Below are 18,479 nucleotides of genomic sequence, written 5' to 3'. Positions count from 1 at the left end.
GAATTATATTTATAGGCTGACTTTTAATAATAAAATAATTGACTATCATAAAAGATCACTCCTGTTATTGACTATTTTATAGGTCCATATATATATATATATATATATATATTTCAAATTTATTCTTTAAAAATTATTATTTGAAATTAAAATATTCACATTCCTATTTTTACCCTTAAATGACCGTTTTCCAAATTTAATTATTTTAAAAATTAAAATAATTATTTTACTATTTTATTATTTTAATAATTATCTTTTAAAAATTAAATATTTAATTATAATAAAAACTATTTAATAAAAAATACAAACTATTCATTTTTATAATTATTTGCTAAAATAAAAAAAGTAGATACACACTCGTGTGTAAGGCATATGTTTCCATTAGTTTCAATAAATTCTTTTGTATTTATTTTTAGTTTGAGATTACTAATCCTCTTTCTTGTTAAATACGGTAAAGGTGTTTCTGAGATGAATTAGGAGGCTCTCAAGAATTTAAGGATATATAAAATATATATTAGCTGTATATATTAACTTAAGCATAAAAATCTTTTACATACGAATCTTACATATTTTGAAACTTGAAATTTTTTGACAAAGGACGATAATTTTCACTCTTGTGACTCTCATAATAATCCATTTGGAAACTTGGAAGACAACTCAACCAAATTTGGTAAAAAAAATATATAATTAAAAATATTTTTTTTTGACACGATTAAATTGATTAATTATAAACATTAAAAATATAACGTATATATTAAAAAAAGGGTTAAATATGTTTTTGATTTGTTAACTTTCGGTGAATTAGTCGATTTTGAAACTTTGAACCAATTTAGTTATTCATCTTTCGAACTACGTGAATTTAATTAGTTCTTTTAATCAAATTTTATTAAGTTTAGGTGACATTTCAAACGCGTTTTATAATAGTGTTTGACTTCATAATAAAAAAAAATGTGTCAAATAATATAAACAATTCAAACAAAATCCTCAAAAATGTACAAAACATCAAATAAATCTAACAAAATTTGATTAACATGACTAAATTTACGTATTTCAAAAAATAAAAAAAATTAAATTAGTCCAAAATTTTAAAATAAACTAATTTTAAAATTAAGGGACAAAAATATATTTAAATCATATTAATTATGAATTTTAACGATAATTGTATAAAAAAAAATAGTTTAAATGCCGGTGCTAAAATTTTGTGAATGTCTTTGCGAAGGTTGATTTGAGAAGAGTCTGGTGGGGTTGGGTAAGGTTCGTGGAATAGGAGCAAAACGAAGTGGGCCAGAGAGTGTTGTCGCCCCAAATATAAGCCCCCAACACCAACGAGAGAAAGGCCTCAATTCCTTTCCCTTTGCCCTTTCTTCAAGCCAACCTCTTCTCTGTTCCTTCTTCCTCTCACTCGATCCTTCTGCAATCATGATTACAGGTCTCGCACCGTTTCTCTCTTCCATTTTTCGCAAGCTACTGTTCCTTTCTTCTCTGTGCATTCGTTGCCTCTTCTCGATGTCTTTTCTTTTCCAATTTTATATGCTGCTGTTTTCTTCGATTTCTGCTGCGTTTTCCAATTCAGAGAGATGCGCCGCCCGTAATTTAGGGTTTGTGCCAGAGAGATAAGGAATTTATGTTCATTTTGAATTCGGATGGGATGTTGCCTTTTGAACTTGATTTATGTTTTTTTTTTTTAAATTAATCTGTTCTGTGTAAGCTAGGATGATTCAGTGTTGTCTTTGCTTTCAAGTTTGGCGGTTCGTTCGGTGCACTTTGTTACTGACTTATTATCGATATTTAATGTTTTTTTTTTTTGGTTTAAATTCGAACTCTCGAAAATGGAGATGTAGCTGCATTCAACTTCTTTTGAAGTATAACTAGGCTATAGGAGCAGTGAAGAAATTACGCTGGGTTTCCTGCTGATTTTGAATATTTTTCACTGTGCATGGATGTTTGCCTCGTTGTACATCTCTTAACGGATGTTATGGTTAAGCTGATGGAATGCTAGCGATAAACGGAAAGTTCTGGTTTTCCGTACGATTTGGGGTTCCGTTAACTGATATATTGCATTGCGGTCTTGTGGATTGCTGTTTTCTTTTATTTGATTTTATTATTCTGATACTCTACTGATGTTTTCTCCGCAGTAAGTGTAAAATGGCAAAAAGAGATTTTCAAAGAAGTGGAAATTGACACTACCCAGTCTCCTTACGTTTTTAAATGCCAATTGTACGATTTGACCGGTGTGCCTCCTGAAAGACAAAAAATTATGGTCAAGGGTGGTCTTTTGAAGGTAAGTAGATTGTTGAAGTGATTACTTTAAGTAATGAGAAAAAGAAAACTTAGGCTCATCTTAGTAGGTCTTTTTAAAAAGATCTTAACAGTAACCAGGAATGAAGTTGTTTCGAAGCTTTTTTCTGCCTTTGATTTCCTCTTACAATGCAGGATGACGCTGATTGGTCAACATTAGGAGTGAAAGAGGTTAGCAGTGCTAAGCATGTGTTTTTGCAGTACCGTTCTTCTATGTTCCATGTTGTCTTACATTTAATCGATCCACAAAATCTCCTGTTTTCAGGGTCAAAAGCTAATGATGGTGGGTACAGCTGATGAAATAGTGAAGTCTCCAGAGAAGGGAACTGTTTTTGTTGAAGATCTCCCTGAAGAAGAACAAGTAGTTGCTGTTGTAAGTTTGAACTCTTACACACACCTCAGTTGATAAACTGGAAAATATCCGTGTTTGTAATTTTTATGGTAGTGGCGTTCTCAAGTAACGGACATGATTTATAAGTATCTTAACTGATGTTTAATCTATTACTCTTGTATCTTTTCCTTGTGTTATCAGTCATTTATAGAACACACAAGGCGAATATTTTTTTTTTCCTTTAGTTTAAATTTAAAAGTCAACACTTTCCTATAACCCACCCGTGAAACTGAGAAACAGATCGACAATAGCCCATCTGTCTTCATTTTTGTTATCCTTCTCTTAAAACTCTAGCTAACCTTCCCTGAGATGTGATTTGAAAAGAAACAATTCAGCGCAGTTCACATTTTTCTTCCACGGACCATCTTGGGAGATGGATGAGAAGCCTGGGCATGTTAAACAATGCATACCTATCGTATTGAGTTTTTTAATGTGAGGCTTAGCTCAGAAACTTAAATATAGCAGCTTATGAGCAAGGAAGTTGCCATAAAATCAATTTTTTAAAGCTTAAATGGACTCTTACTGTCTTGTCTATATCAAATTTTGTGTTTTCTTTCTCAATAGAAGTTCTTTAGGCTGAAGATACTCACGTCTTGTTCAGTTGGTCTGGGTTCTTATGTCTGGTTCTCTAAAGATATACGTGGCATTGCATGGTCATCCATTTAAACAGAACATCGTATCAGTTCTTGATAACATGAATCAAGTTGGTACTTCAGTGTCATGTTTTATTTCTCAATAGAAGTTCATTAGATTGAAGATATTCTTGTGTTTGATCTCTTGTTCAATTGGTCTGGGTTCTTATGTCCGGTCCTTTAAAGTTATACATAATACATGGCATTGCATTGGTCATCCTTTTAAACAAAACATCAAATCGGTTCTTGATAACATGTATCAGTGTCACATTTTTTCATTACTTTGGTTAAAAGGGCAGCGATTTTATCTTGAAAGGATGAAACACTTGTGGAGTGAATTATTATAATTGAGTGACTAATTTTTACATAATCGTTTTTGGGGATATTCTGAATTTAGTGATATAAAATTGTCCTTCGGTTTCACATTTTGCCATCACTTTTATCTATAAAGTAGCAGAAATTCAGTCCCGAAAGGATGAAGCACTGATGGAGTTAATTTATTATCATTGAATGACTAGTTTCAGCTGGGTCTTGTTTTCATTTGTTTGAAGGATGTTTAATTTAACATCTTTTATTTGTTTATTTTCATCTTTAGTTTGGCTTAGTCGTACACATTTTTTTCTTTTTGTTTTAGCATTTGATTTTTTTCCTCTTTTCTCTGGGGGTGGGTGGGGTCTGTGTGATGGATTGATTTTCCCAGGGACACACGGCTGGTCTTTTCAATTTGGGAAATACATGTTATATGAACTCAACATTGCAATGCCTCCATTCTGTGCCTGAGTTAAAGTCATCTTTGATTAAGTAAGTCTTTTTCAAGGAGTATGAATTTACATCCTATTTGTTAGATTTTGAGGCAGACAATGACATATGATGAATATTTTATGAACTTTCTTGGAATCAGGTACTCACATTCAGGACGAAACAATGATGTTGATCAATCTTCTCATATGTTGACCATTGCAACCCGTGACTTATTCAATGAGCTTGATAAAAGTGTCAAGCCTGTGGCGCCAATGCAATTTTGGATGGTACATTATGTTTACAATGTTCATCACATAACCAGTTATTCATCTTCTTTAAAAAATTATTTATCTCTGTAATATGTTTGTGGGTGGGAGTACTTTTTTTTTTTAATTTGAAATGTTGCAATAAAACCACAGAATTGGGGAGTGCTGGTTGATGTATATGTTAGTTTCTGTATTGAAATGTTTGTTTATGCCCATTTTTTTGTGGCCAATATATTCATGACCTCCTTTTGAAATTACCATCCAAAGTGGAGGCTCTTGACTTTTAGAATGTGATTTAGGAATTTATTGATGTTTATCTTTGGCTACTTTTTATTTTAGGGCTTTTATGCTGTCTAGTCATTCTCTGTCATTGTACATTAAAAAGCTATGTTTTCGTAATTCTTTTGATGTTTGTTTGCTGCTCTGAGCTTGCCTCACTCCGTTTTGGGGATGGTGAATGGCCAGGTATTGCGGAAAAAATATCCTCAATTTGGTCAGCTGCATAATGGAGTGTTCATGCAACAGGTTTGTAAGTTGCATACCAGCTTATGGAATTAGTTTTATCACTCTAGTGAATTGGTTTACCTTACCCAATTTGTTTTTCATGTCTAACAGGATGCTGAAGAATGTTGGACACAACTTCTATACACACTCTCTCAGTCTCTCAGATCCCCTGGATCTAGGTAACGTTGTGCTTGTTTATTGGGAACTGAATGCAACTGTGACAGTATTTGCAACTAATACTTATTGTTTAGAAAAAGGTGTCAGATTTAAATGAATTGCTAAACAGTGGGTAATGATAACCGTTCTCTGTTCTTCTCACAGTGGCTTACTAGATCTTTCGAACTCCTGATTTATAATATATTATTCAATATTTTTCATCCACTTCTTTGATTTCAGAATGTTAATTCAATCTAATAAAATTTATTCTTTGTTTTCAGTGAAAATCCTGATGCTGTGAAGGCCATCTTTGGCATAGAACTTATTAGCAGGTACACTCCAATGCTCTTCAATTGTTGGCTACTAATGTGCAATATGTTATTACATCCGCAATGTACTCAATATTAATTTTTGTTCTCATTTGTAGCATTGTTATTGGTACTTTTTGAAGCTAGGGATCTGTCAGGCTTTAATACATTAAAGCATTTAAATTGTCGGCTCTTTATTCTTCACCACCCTAATTTTACAAAATAATTTTCTAGCTCAATCTTAGTAAATTTTCCTCAGATACGTGTACTAAGAAATTTCTTATGATAATAATATAATTTTTAAAAAGTTTAAAATATATTACCAATAAACACTCATGAATAAAATTTAGATATTATTTTTATTTGCTTAAGAAATGACCACTGTAGAGTTGAGTCTGTGGAAGCTCGTGTGTGTTATAAATATGTTTTTATGTATTCTAATTACACATATTCGTGGTAGAAAATCAGAATTTTTTGAGTTGCGGTTGCCATGCTGCAAGGTAATTGAAGTACTTTTATATTATATGGACAGTACATGAGTGCGTTAATTTCGATCCTCCCCCTTCATATTTGAAGTGGTAACCTAGCTAGGGTTTGGGCTTATATTGTAGCTTATCCATGACTCTGTCAGTCTTTTGGCTGGAAAAAAAAGTTGTTCTATACGTACTTGTGTAGCATTGTAGTTCTTGCTTTATAGTGCACTCTGGTCAGTTCACTTTATTATTGATTAATAGAAACAACAGTTCACACTTTTTTTTTTTTTAAAATATACTAAAATGCTAATTGATGTCCCTTAAATCGCATCCTGTTAATTTATAGACGTTTTCCATTTTTTTTTTGGATAACATGTCAGGATTCATTGTCAAGAGAGTAATGAAGAAAGCTCGGAAACAGAGTCTGTTTATTCACTTAAATGCCACATATCGCAGGAGGTGAACCATTTGCATGAAGGGATTAAACATGTAAGTGCTAAGCCATTTCTCTTTGTCTTTCTTTACACTGAGACAGGTGTTTGTATGTTGGGGATGGGGGTTTTGAGAGGATGTTTTGTCCTTAGTGACCCCCTTTATGCATTTGTTTTTCTAGTATAACTTCATAAATTTTCTTGATAAAGTTGTATAACTGTTATTATGCAGTGAAAGTTCAGTGATATGTTGCTTTGCTGAAAGTTTGCTTTATAATTTTCTTATTTGGTCTGTAACTTATGTTTCCTTTCCTTCTACTGCTGAAAAATAATTGGCTCTTGAGAAGTATGTTATAATTTATCTCTAGCACTGTTACCTTCCGCAAAGATACTTTCTTGGTTTCAGAGGTCTTGGGCTTGGGCTATGTTTTTTGGGAGTGTGAGGTAGACACAGGTTTTAGGCTGGTTCAAATGAGTGTAGCACGCTTGTGCATGTGCACACACAAACCAAAAGGAAATTAACAACAAAGAAATTATTGGTAAATTTTTTCCTGTTTAGAAATAATGATCTGGTTAATGATGTTCATGCAGTGGTTAAAATGTAACATGTTAACTTTATTAATCATTGGTATGCTACAGGTTACTAATTTAGAATTACTAATTTAGAAAAATCTAAGAGCTTTTCTCCATCCCCTCATATAAGTAGTGCTGCTAAATGAAAATTCAATAGTTTGACTAATTTAGGTCTATCAAATTGTTTAATCTTATTAAATTTTGTTTGCTATGATGAATACACTTGTGAGCTTCTACTAACCTAGCTGACTTTTGTAGGGTTTAAAATCCGAGTTAGAAAAGGCTTCACCTGCTTTGGGTCGTAGTGCTACGTACTTGAAGGAATCACGCATTAATGCCCTGCCAAGGTTGATGTTATCCTTTTTAAATGATATTTTTTGGATCCTGTTTTCTTTGATGCCATGTGATTTCAGTTGGATTACACTTTGAGCTATACATGTATAGGATTACTTGTTAGGCTTGGTTTCTGCATTGACTGTGCCAAGACATCCTTCTTCAGCTGTGCATTCTAATTCCTATGGGAATGTGGATGGTCTAAACTAACAATACTAGTAATGACTCATGAGACCTTGTTCTAAAGAGTTCTTAAGACTACGGTATAACTTATGATCTGTCTCATGGGTTATAATTAAAATATTGGTTTGAGTTTTGAAAAAGTTGTTTCTCAAATACTGGCCTCGTAGTTGTTCAGATGAAGATTAGTTGCTTCTTTGTCATATTTTATTTCTTCATTGGTAATTGCTGAGTGATGCACTTTTCGACTTTTGCCTTCTCAAGGTACTTGACTGTTCAGTTTGTCCGTTTCTTTTGGAAGAGGGAATCCAACCAGAAGGCTAAAATTTTACGGGTAACGTTCAATATTTCTCCTTTTGTTTTTTCTTTTTTGATTTTTTGATGGTCAGTGTTGGGTTTTGACTAATTATCCTTCAAAGATTTTTCTTGCTATCTGAAATTTATTTTACTATGCCTTTGTGCTTGGTTATCTCAGAAAGTGGATTATCCTCTGGAGTTGGATGTTTATGATTTTTGTTCAGACGAACTTCGTAAAAAACTGGATGGTCCTAGACAGGTATCCTTTTTGTCTTTAAATATGAAAATCTTATGGTTGTTTGTAAAAAGAAAGATGTTTGCTTATTGTGGGTTTATATCATTTTGTATATTGTACCTTTAGATCCTAAGAAATGAGGAAGGCAAAAAGCTTGGTTTGAAAGTGAATGATACAAGTTCTGCTCAGAAGGAAAATGATGTCAAAATGTCCGACGCTGAGGTAAGGAAACAGCCCAACTTAACATCATCTTTGATATGCAGTGATTGTGATTCCCTTCGATGATTTTCATGCTTGCTATCATAAGTATGAAGTAGTAATTTCATGCCATCGATCAGCAATCGAATTAGGACTGGAGAATTGAGTTCTGTTCCTAAATAGAATATTGTGACAGGGGTTTCATTCTCCGTGGAATACCAAGGGCTTGTTTCTGTACTGTTTTTAAAAACAGTTCAGTTTTTTTACTTTTTAAAACTAAAAATTGTTGGATTACTGTTTTAGGTTTCGAAAACTGTTTTTGTTTTTCTGTTTTAAAAGCTAAAAAATGAAAAATGATTAATGTGTTTTCTGTTTTTAGTTTTCTCAACCAGTCTTCAAAACTTGTTCCATTTCTCAACCGGACTCCATCGCTGCCAACATCATGCGACAAAATCCTCCTCCTATTTCCATTCTTCCTCCATTTTCTTTCTAAAACGGTTTTCAGACTAGAGTTATCAAAGAAGTGTTTTTCGTAACTTATTTTAAAAAACAGTTCTTACAAATTGGTTACTAAAACTGTTTTAAAAAACAAAATCAAACAAGTAATCCTTTTCTTTTTTTTCCTATATGCTGGTGAAAAATAAGTTTTTCTTTTATAGCCTATATTTTTTCTTTTACGAAGAAAATTACAGCACTGTTTGTTTTTTTGAAAAGATTTTTTAATTATATTGTTGTAAAAGAAAGACATTGGTTAGCAGGATATGTATATATTTTTCTTTTACAAATAAACTCATTGTTTTGAAGAAACATCGATTTTATGTATCGATCATTCCATTACATCTCATATTCTACATGCTACAGTCAGCATAAATGAATACAATTCCGTGTATTTTGCTTCTTTATTGATTCAGGGATCATCGAATGGAGATGGGGAGGCATCTGTAGTTCCCATGGACGAGGGTAAAAACTTGCAACGATCTGCTACTCATTTATTTTCTGCTGCCAGTAATTTATACACCCACACTAACTCTCTTTCTGCTTTGTTTTCATCATTCTCCGTCTATAGGTGAAAAGGAAACACAGATGACTGGAATTTATGATTTGGTTGCTGTGTTGACCCACAAGGGTAGAAGTGCTGATTCAGGACATTATGTTGGTTGGGTCAAGCAAGAAAATGGTTGGTTCTAGGAAATAGAGTTGTGTTTGTATCTAACCATGTGTCCTGGCCTCTTTCAAACAATATTTATCTTGTGTTGGCAGGGAAATGGATTGAGTTTGACGATGACAATCCCAAACCAAGAGTGGAAGACGACATCACTAGACTATCTGGGGGAGGTGAGATTACATAATTAATTTATGGACATGCGTATTATTTTCTTTTTCCCTCCTCTCCAAATTTGATCCTAGCAGGGTCATCCTTAATCTGTATATTTGTAGCTTGAATTCCTCTCCCCCCTCTCAAGGATTAACAAATTTATTATCATCTTTTTAGTTTTTATGATTAGGAAATCACAAGGGCATTCGTTCTTTTTATAAACTTCAAATTTGTTTATATGTTTGCCCCGTAAAAAGAATTGTGTGATCTGTCTCCAGGTGACTGGCATATGGCGTATATAATCATGTACAAGGCTCGTGTTGTATCTGTGTAATTGGTAGGAAGAAGAGATTTGATGATTTACCTCGGAGATTGATTGATGGATTGTGAGTGAGAGTCAGTGTTTGTTTTAGGTATTGTATTTTTTAAAGGATGTATAAGGATTTGAGTTAAAGCATGGTATGGTGCCATGGATCTTCGTCCCTTCCAATTCCATCAGTTGGGTCCAAGAGGCTGTTGAGTTGAATATGAAGTAACAGCTGTTGTTTTACGATGAAGCCAGGTATATTTCTTTCAAACGCCAGAGCAACCTCCTTTATGAAAAATGCTTAGTGATCAGATATGCTTTTATTGTTGCTGCTCACATGCAGCCTCAAAACCTGACACAGACTTCTTTAATTTCATTATGACAGGTGAATCATTTTTTTTTATAATTTTAAAGATTATTTACCTGTTCAGTTTATGTCAATAACACTAAATCTCTTTAATCTTTTCTTTTTTAACGTTCTTGTAGAAAATTGCTTTTTTATTGGCGATATCAATCGGTGCTTTCTTAACTGAGAAATTAATTTCAAAATTAAAAATCATGTTTAGAATGCACTTGTGATGTTAAATAATATCATTTTCATGCGCTTTTTTAAAGGTACTAGATAGCATTGTAAGTAATTAATATTGTTTCTATTGATTCTTTCCTTGACTGGGATGATATTAAGTGTGGGTGTCCAATCCCAACAAATATATATTTTAGGAAGCCCTTGATTAAAGTGTTATGCAATAAAATTTTTGTTATATTTATGTGAATTGAATCAAACTTTCTTTTTTATTTGGGATTCAATATGTAGAGAAGAAACTACTATCTCCAATTTGAATTATCCTTTTATTTACTTTTATATAAAAAGAATAACGATAATTAATGTGTCGAATATTGAATTATGCGGTTATGCAATATATTAAAAAGATTAATATATTTTAATAGTTTATTAGTAAATATATTTTCATCTAAAATACATTTTATAAAATCGTCCTCGTATGTAAAGATATTACGCTGGTTCTTAATCGTGTCGTTTTTTTTTTGAAGACCATATTAAAGACAATTCAAGAACCAATGTTAAATACTTACCGTTGTAGTTTTTTTTTTTTTTTCCTGAAGCTGCATGAATCTAATAGCACAATAAAATTGTTAATAGAAGATTATTCCGAAGTAAACAAAATATTCATTCATCATTTATTATTCTTTTATTAGAAAGAAGGGTAATTTTTTTTTCAAGAATTAACTTTGAACGGGGATAAAGTTACTTCATAAATAATCATTTTAAAATTTAATTTATAACAAATTACAATGCTTCTAAGTAAACGTAATGTGTAAGCTTTTTATGCAAGCTATTAATTATGATATCTAATTATTACATTCTTTAGCAATCAATTAAATAATTAATTGAGATTTAATATCTCTTCTAAAAGATGAATCGATTTTATTTTTACAACATGATGATCAAGACTGGATTACTCGCTTTCTATACATTGATTTATTTATTTTCTCTATTTAACATTTCAACAAGTCATAAAATATATTATTACTTATTTTAGTAAATTGCATCATATTAAAACGTATAAAATATAATAAAATGAAGGAATACAAAAGAAAACTAAAATTATAATTTGTATTTCGCAAACAAAAGAAGGAAATTAACATCATCAATCCATGAATATTAAATAATAATAATAAAAAAAAAAAGATGAGTTTAATTTAGCTACCAGGGAGGGAGGGGTGAGTTCTTGCAAAACTCTTGATACCTTTCTTTATTTCATACGAACAGAAAAAGAAATCAAATATAATTTTGGTCCATCTAATTAAGAACAAAAACAGAGTTTCTAGAACAAAAAGATCAAAGATTGAACAAAACAAACCAGAAGTTAAAAAACAACAACAACAATACAAAAACAAACTCTTGTATCCTAAATTTCTAATCTCCTGTGAAACGAAATGAATATACAAAATCTTCTGCAACTGAGATTCAAATCCTGAGAGTCAAATCAAGTTCCTCCACCACTCCATTGGAAGTAGCAGCAGCCATTGGAGAAAAACCATTTTCTTCACCAGAATTCTTTGTAATATTCTGTGTGATTTCATTCTGAGATATCATTGCAGAATCTTTTCCCTTATAAGATAAACCAGTATCATACAACGACCCTGAATTTGGTTTTTCACCTCCAAGAACAGAAAAAATCAAAGGTTGATATGAGTTGTGATGCTGATGAAATCCACTCCCTTCACCATTCAAAGTCTGCAACCTTTGAATGGTGGCTTGAACATAATCCAAAGTGTATTGCCCTGACCATTGATGATGATCATGTTTGACTTCAAAATGTGGCTTGAAACGAGTCATGGAAATTGGTGACACCCCACATGATTTTTCTCTCAATCCATAATTTGAATCAACAAAACCACCAACATAAGAACTTCTGTCATATGCAGAAGCCATGTTCAGAATCTTTTCTCTCTGTGTTGCTGCTCTTTCTGCTTTGTGTGCATTCTGATGTCCACCCAAAGCTTGGTAACTGGAGAACTTCTTGTTACAGTATCTGCAACAAAGCTTCGTCTTCTTCTTCTTCATCGTCATTGGCGATGGTTTTTTTGATGATGGAGAACAAACTTTTCCGCCACTGTTTTCTGCTTCACCATTGCGTCCCTTTGTTTTTTTCATCTCTGCAAAATTTCTCTTTGTAGATTTTACTGGTGCAAAGCTATTCTTGACAGCACCTTAATATATAGCAACGTTTGTTCTTACTCTTTTAGCGATTATTATGGTAATTTTGAACATTTCCATATTTAAACACATGATGAGGGTGTATTTTAATTCGTGATTAGTCAAAAAATCTTAATTGTTATCTAATTTATCCTGGGATATCGTGAATAAATACAAAAAAGAAACTGTAATAATTATGATATTTATTGTAACTAACTATTAATTTAAACATACTATTCTATAAAATCAACTTTCTTACAAGTTTAAAGATTTAATTAATCAATTTAATCACAATATACATTTATTCTAATCATCACCTAAGTTACTATAATTATAATTCTGTTTTTTATTAAATAAAAAAATATAGTGATATTCTCACAAAATAAACAGTCAAATGTATTGTCACGCATTATCGTGATACTATATATATATATATATATATATATATATATATATATATATATATATATATATATATATATTATGATCTGTCGTTATGATGACTTGACATTGGTTACTGTTTTTATAACTACTTTATAAATTTAATAAATTACTTATCGTATCGGGTTATGTAAAAGCTAAAGTTATATAAAATGTAATAATTTAATTGATTGATTTAATCATAATCACTTGAATTACTATAATTATATAATTTTATATCATTTATTAAAATTGGCATTATAATGACACTATATAACTAAAAATTCAAGATTAAAGTGATATGTAATCTTTTTGCATTCATTTAATGCTTTATTAAAATTGTATATGAATATTATGATAAGGTATTTTTCAAAATAATATTGTTTTTATTTGAGCATAATAAATACTTTTTTGGTGAATAGTATTTATTTCCTTGTTTTAGACCGGAAAATAAATACTCCAACCATATTTCCTTTTTTATATATAGAGATTCTATATTTTCGCTATATCTTTTGCCATGAATTATACGTTTTTCCATTTCCAATTTTTTTAAATAAGTTCTTGAATAAATCAGTTTTTAAACATTTCCATAAAATTGTTAAAAATGGTAACCTTTTTGTTACATTTTCATGAATAATTGTGCCATAATTTATATAAAAAAAATTGATCTTTGTAATTGAAAAGATTAAAGAAAATAGGGATACTTTGTCAACCCAAAAGATACTTTTAGAGTTTATGCATAGATTATAGTTACCACACTTATAATTTTAGCTTTCAAGATTCAGTGGTTTCTATTGGTTAACTTTCTGATTGAAAAATAAATACTTTTACGAATGAAAAATAAATAACAGTTGAATAACTCTTTGTATACGTGATTTGTATTCTGAGGTATTATTGAAGAATTTCTGATTTCTTTGCCAAATTTCCTCTTAAACATTCATATTCATATGAGGCCTCACTGATTGCATTCTAATGTCTAATGGAATAAGTGCTTTATTGGTCAAAATGTTAATAATTTAGTGATTTGAAAGCATTATATATATATATATATATATATATATATATATATATATATATATATATATATATATATATATATATATATATATATATATGAATTTGTTCACATGACAAACTATATATGTTGTAATGAATGAGATTGTGATCTTGATCTTGTTGGTTCTTATCTGAACTAATTTTAAAAGGTTAATTAATTTAATTGATTTAATTTGAATTTTCATATCAATAGTCATTGTAGAATTATGTTTCTTTCATTGTTAGAAATTTTATATCGACTAGAGATAATATATATGTTCTGATGAATGAGATTGTGATCTTGATCTTGTTGGTTCTTGTCTGAACTAATTTTAAAAGGTTAATTAATTTAATTGATTTAATTTGAATTTTCATATCAATAGTCATTGTGGAATTCTGTTTGTTTCATTGTTAGAAATTTTATATCGACTAGATATAAGACGATTTTATAGTATATAAGTAGATACAAACTTGTTCCTAAAAATTATTTTTGTGAGATTGAGTTAGATTTAAAATTCATTTATTTCCATGTATTAAAATCAGATCAAAATTAGGCTTAAAATTCATTTCTTATTATAATATCAAAGTTATGATAGAACCTCTCCTAACAAAATTTGAATTAAACTTAGAAGTCAAAATTTTGTTTCGTATGATTTATTGAAAAACATATTTTACATTACTCTCTTGGAGTATAACGATTAAATAGATATAAATTTATATTAAGAATACAAATTTTTAAAATTCACTTTTTATCATAATATCATAGTCAAGTTAAGAAAATTTGAATTAAACTTAAATATCCAAAAAATGTTGGATTTCATTTATTGAAAAATATATTCCACATGACTTACATGACTTTGTTAGAGTACCACGATTCTAAATTGACATAAATTTACTTTGAAGACATAATCTTTTAAAAATAATTTTAAAAAAACATATTTAACTATCATTGTAATATTATTAACTAATTCTGTTTTATGTTAAAAAAGAAAACTGAAATGTTAACGTGTGAGATGTACAGTTACTTTTAAAATAATATGCAAATGAATAATATGAACGGTATAGGTTTCGAGAGTTATTTTTCAGTTATATTTTAAAAATTTAATAAAGTAATATGCTGTATATCTTATTCTTGAATGATTATTTAACTTCTCATTTCAAACAAATATTAATTAATATAGGCTAACAAAAGTAACAATTTTCAATTTTGATAAAAAAAGGAAAATAAAATTTATATAGAAAACGTTTAATCCAAAACTTAATTATTTCTTTAGAAACTAATTAGAAAAAAAATTTAAACCTTATGATTAATATCAATCTGGTTAATAGATAAATTATCTCAGTTTTAAAATATATTTAAAAAAATGTATATTTAATTATGATATGCTATCACAAAATTTATATTTAGTTATTGTATATTATCACAAAATTTGAGAGGTACAAAGAGTATAATTTCAATTTTAATAATCATTCCGACTTAAAATTAAATTTATTATTATTATTATTTTTTTATTAATCCATTATAAACCATAAAATTAAATTCTAACTTTTTTTATTTATTTACTAAGATGCACGAATTTAATTGACTATAAATCATGCACTGAGGTGTACAAATTTAATATGCTATAAACCACGCAATGAGGCCCACATATCTAAGGCGAACAAATTTAACCTGTTATGAACCACACATTAAGACGGACAAATTTAATCCACTATAAATCAAGTACTAAGACGAACAAATTTAATCCGCTAAAAACCATAAGGTGCATGGATTTAATCTGATACAAATCACGCACTGAAGCGCATAAGTTTAATCTGCTATGAACTAGGCACTAAGGTGGGTGAATTTAATTTGCTATGAACCACACACTAAGACGGGTGGATTTAATCTGCTATAAACTACACACTAAGGCACACAAATTGAATCTACTATAAAAAACGCACTAAGACAAACATATTTAATTCGCTATGAACCACACGATAACACACACAAATTTAATCCGCTATAAACATGCACTAATGCACACAACTACGCACAAATTTATATTCCCTATAGAATTGAGTGTTAAGACCAGCAGTGGTGCCTTCCCACTCTAACCAGCCAGCTGGCTGAATTATATCCGTCATAGAACTTTCCATGATTACAGTCCTTGAATAATTCTTCCAGGGCCTCCCTATATATGTTTGAAAGTTTTGTTTCACGGCTTCAAACTCGGGAGTGACACCAATCCTGCAGTTTTGGATTATAATGCCACCTAAGTTGTTTGCAGCTTGTCTTCCTTGGACAGTTATAACGTTCTGGTGGCCCGAAAGAGGAATTCTCTCTTGAATGTCACAATCCTGAAACACCACTTGTGCAAGATAAAGTCCATTGTGCCTTCGATTAGACACTTCACAAAGAAATGATTACCCTGCATGACGTAGAGAGTGTCTTGATATCCAATTATCTCATAGTTGTAAAATGCTGAGTTACTCCCTAATACTGTTGGGGCCACCGCTTGTTCGTTTGAAGGTCCTGCTGAGTTCTGGAAGGTGATGTTTGTTGCCAGGAAAGATATACTTTGAACAACTGTACCACTAAAACAAAAGAGGTTAACTTTAAAATTGTTTATTTTTTTCTAAAAACATATTTAACCATGCAAAGTCACAGTTAAATAAATTTTAAAAAATGATACCATTACTTTCAAAAGTCATATATTCCCGAAACTAGTAAGTGTAGACATAGATAAACTTACCTACAGTGGCAGTGTCCAAGGCCTTAAGACATTCATGTGCGTTTTTAGCTGCAGTAATGATGGTGATGGCTCTTCCATCCCCAACCAAAAAAAGGTTGGTCTTGTTAAAAGGAACGACCACATTCTCCTGATAAATTCCAGCTTTGATCTTTATAGTAAATATGTTGGAACTTAACACTGGAGCAGCTACTATGACTTCAAAGACAGTGGTGAAATTACCACTACTGTCTGAAGCAACAACCATATCAAAATTCAGACCTGCCAGTTGTTGCAGGTCCTGCAGCAGCATGTCTGAAGCTACAAGCATGTCATCATTCTTGCCACATCCTGCCGCATTCCCTACTGCGACTTTGGTGGATTCCTTGCATTGACAATGACTAAGGTGACCAACATCAACAATGCCACAAAGTTCTTCATAGTTAGGCTTAGTAGAATGTAGAATGTAGAAAGCAGAATGCAGAGTTTAGAATGCAGAGAGTGTAGAGTGTGATGCTTTGAATAAATTTACATGAAAGCAAACTCATATAAATAGAAAGTATAAAATGATCAAACTAACAAACATAATATGAATAATTAATGTATATTATGAGTAAGCTATACCTAATACTAAACCTTAAGAAAAACAAATGTGGAAAGATAAGTTCCTTAAGTTAAGAGAACTTCCACTAAAAGATGTAGTGAGTTTGTGCTATTAATCTTTTTGGTAAATTCTATGTTTTTGTAGTCCATTAGCATCATATTACTCATGTTTAGATGATAAAATTATGCATTAATGCACAACTGCATATTCAGACCCTTTTTACTAAATCTTGCATGTGCTATTAATGTTTATTTTGAGTAAGTTATGCGTAATACTAAAATTTGGATTTGGATTTTCTTAACAACCTTAAGGAACACCTGAGTAATACTAAAATCATGCATTGATGGACGCACTGAGACGCACATATTTAATCTGCTATAAACCAGACAATAAAGTGCAAAGATTTAATTCACTATAAATCACATACTAAGGTGGACAAATTTAATCCACTGTGAATCACGCACTAAGACACAAATTTAATCTGTTATAAACTACGCACTAAGACAAACATATTTAATTTGCTATGAAACATGCACTAAGGTGCATAGATTTAATTCGCTATGAATCTAGCACTAAAGCGGACAAATTTAATTCACTATAAACCACGCACTAAAGCTGACCAATTTAATTCACTACGAACCACACACCAAGGCATCAAAATTTAATCCAATATAAACCACGCAATACGACGAACAGATCTAATCCCTTATGAATCATGCACTAAGGCGCACAGATTTAATTCACTATAAACCACACTCTAAGACGCACAAATTTAATATGTTATAAACCATGTACTAAGGTGCATGGATTTATTTCACTATAAATCAAGTACGATGATGCACATATTTAATTCACTATAAACCATGGACTAGGATGCACATATCTAATATAATATAATTTTAATCTCTTGACACAAATATTATTAATATAGACTTTTTGTTGAACACATAATAAATAACTAGATAACAATTAAAAATCCAATAAATATATTTAAAATCTTTTACTATGACGGATAATAATACATTTCTCGAAAATCTTTTAGTTTAACACAAAGTCCTCTCTTAAACTATGAAAATACTAACAAATAAATAAGCAAATGTAGCACACAAGAAAAACAACTAAACATGACATTGCATCTCTTTTCGTTTTTTTTTTGGAATTTATATGGTAAACACCGAGATCAAGATGCTCAACCATGCTTCAAATACTAACTACATTTGCGAAATTGTTTGTTAGACTATCATATTTTGTTACTTATTTGATAATAAAAAATTTAATCCAGGTGTCAAATGATATTATATAAAAATGAAATTCAAATGCTTATAGTATAAAATATTTGTTATTATTTAATA

General features: G+C 30.6%; 2 protein-coding genes across 2 annotated transcripts; one reads left to right on the top strand and one right to left on the bottom strand.

Moving 5' to 3' along the window:
* Nucleotides 1-1,225: 1,225 nt before the first annotated feature.
* On the top strand, nucleotides 1,226-10,068 carry LOC114167005 (ubiquitin carboxyl-terminal hydrolase 6-like). The gene is made up of 18 exons (XM_028051896.2): nucleotides 1,226-1,429; nucleotides 2,136-2,281; nucleotides 2,434-2,469; nucleotides 2,564-2,671; nucleotides 4,022-4,122; nucleotides 4,223-4,349; nucleotides 4,794-4,853; nucleotides 4,944-5,011; nucleotides 5,270-5,320; nucleotides 6,150-6,258; nucleotides 7,032-7,120; nucleotides 7,551-7,620; nucleotides 7,762-7,842; nucleotides 7,945-8,040; nucleotides 8,928-8,976; nucleotides 9,083-9,193; nucleotides 9,277-9,351; nucleotides 9,610-10,068. Exons 1-18 carry the CDS (start codon nucleotides 1,420-1,422, stop codon nucleotides 9,663-9,665), a joined length of 1,443 nt encoding a protein of 480 aa, XP_027907697.1. The 5' UTR covers nucleotides 1,226-1,419; the 3' UTR covers nucleotides 9,666-10,068.
* A 5,760-nt stretch (nucleotides 10,069-15,828) lies between these two features.
* On the bottom strand, nucleotides 15,829-17,492 carry LOC114165661 (pectinesterase/pectinesterase inhibitor U1-like). The gene is made up of 3 exons (XM_085667545.1): nucleotides 17,433-17,492; nucleotides 16,548-16,971; nucleotides 15,829-16,202 (listed from the first exon to the last, which is right to left on the bottom strand). The coding sequence occupies exons 1-3, from the start codon at nucleotides 17,490-17,492 to the stop codon at nucleotides 15,829-15,831; spliced, it is 858 nt and encodes a 285-aa protein (XP_085523671.1).
* Nucleotides 17,493-18,479: the final 987 nt, after the last annotated feature.

Source organism: Vigna unguiculata, chromosome 10, assembly GCF_037176805.1.
Source record: "Vigna unguiculata cultivar grain cowpea cultivar isolate G323 ecotype 2 chromosome 10, ASM3717680v1, whole genome shotgun sequence".
Taxonomy (NCBI): domain Eukaryota; kingdom Viridiplantae; phylum Streptophyta; class Magnoliopsida; order Fabales; family Fabaceae; genus Vigna; species Vigna unguiculata.
The sequence above is the reverse complement of the archived record's forward strand: the minus strand, read 5'-3'. Positions and strand labels throughout refer to the sequence as shown.

What these genes read in the sequence shown, in the direction of transcription:
- LOC114165661 (XM_085667545.1), bottom strand. Translation starts at nt 17,492, where the DNA reads ATGTGCGTCTCAGTGCGTCCATCAATGCATGATTTTAGTATTACTCAG. An exon ending in TTACTCAGGTGTTCCTTAAG is followed by an intron (nt 16,972 to 17,432) that starts GTTGTTAAGAAA and finishes CATTCTACTAAG; the next exon opens with CCTAACTATGAAGAACTTTG. An exon ending in CTTGGACACTGCCACTGTAG is followed by an intron (nt 16,203 to 16,547) that starts GTAAGTTTATCT and finishes TTCTTTGTGAAG; the next exon opens with TGTCTAATCGAAGGCACAAT.
- LOC114167005 (XM_028051896.2), top strand. An exon ending in ATGGAGTGTTCATGCAACAG is followed by an intron (nt 4,854 to 4,943) that starts GTTTGTAAGTTG and finishes CATGTCTAACAG; the next exon opens with GATGCTGAAGAATGTTGGAC. An exon ending in CGCATTAATGCCCTGCCAAG is followed by an intron (nt 7,121 to 7,550) that starts GTTGATGTTATC and finishes TGCCTTCTCAAG; the next exon opens with GTACTTGACTGTTCAGTTTG.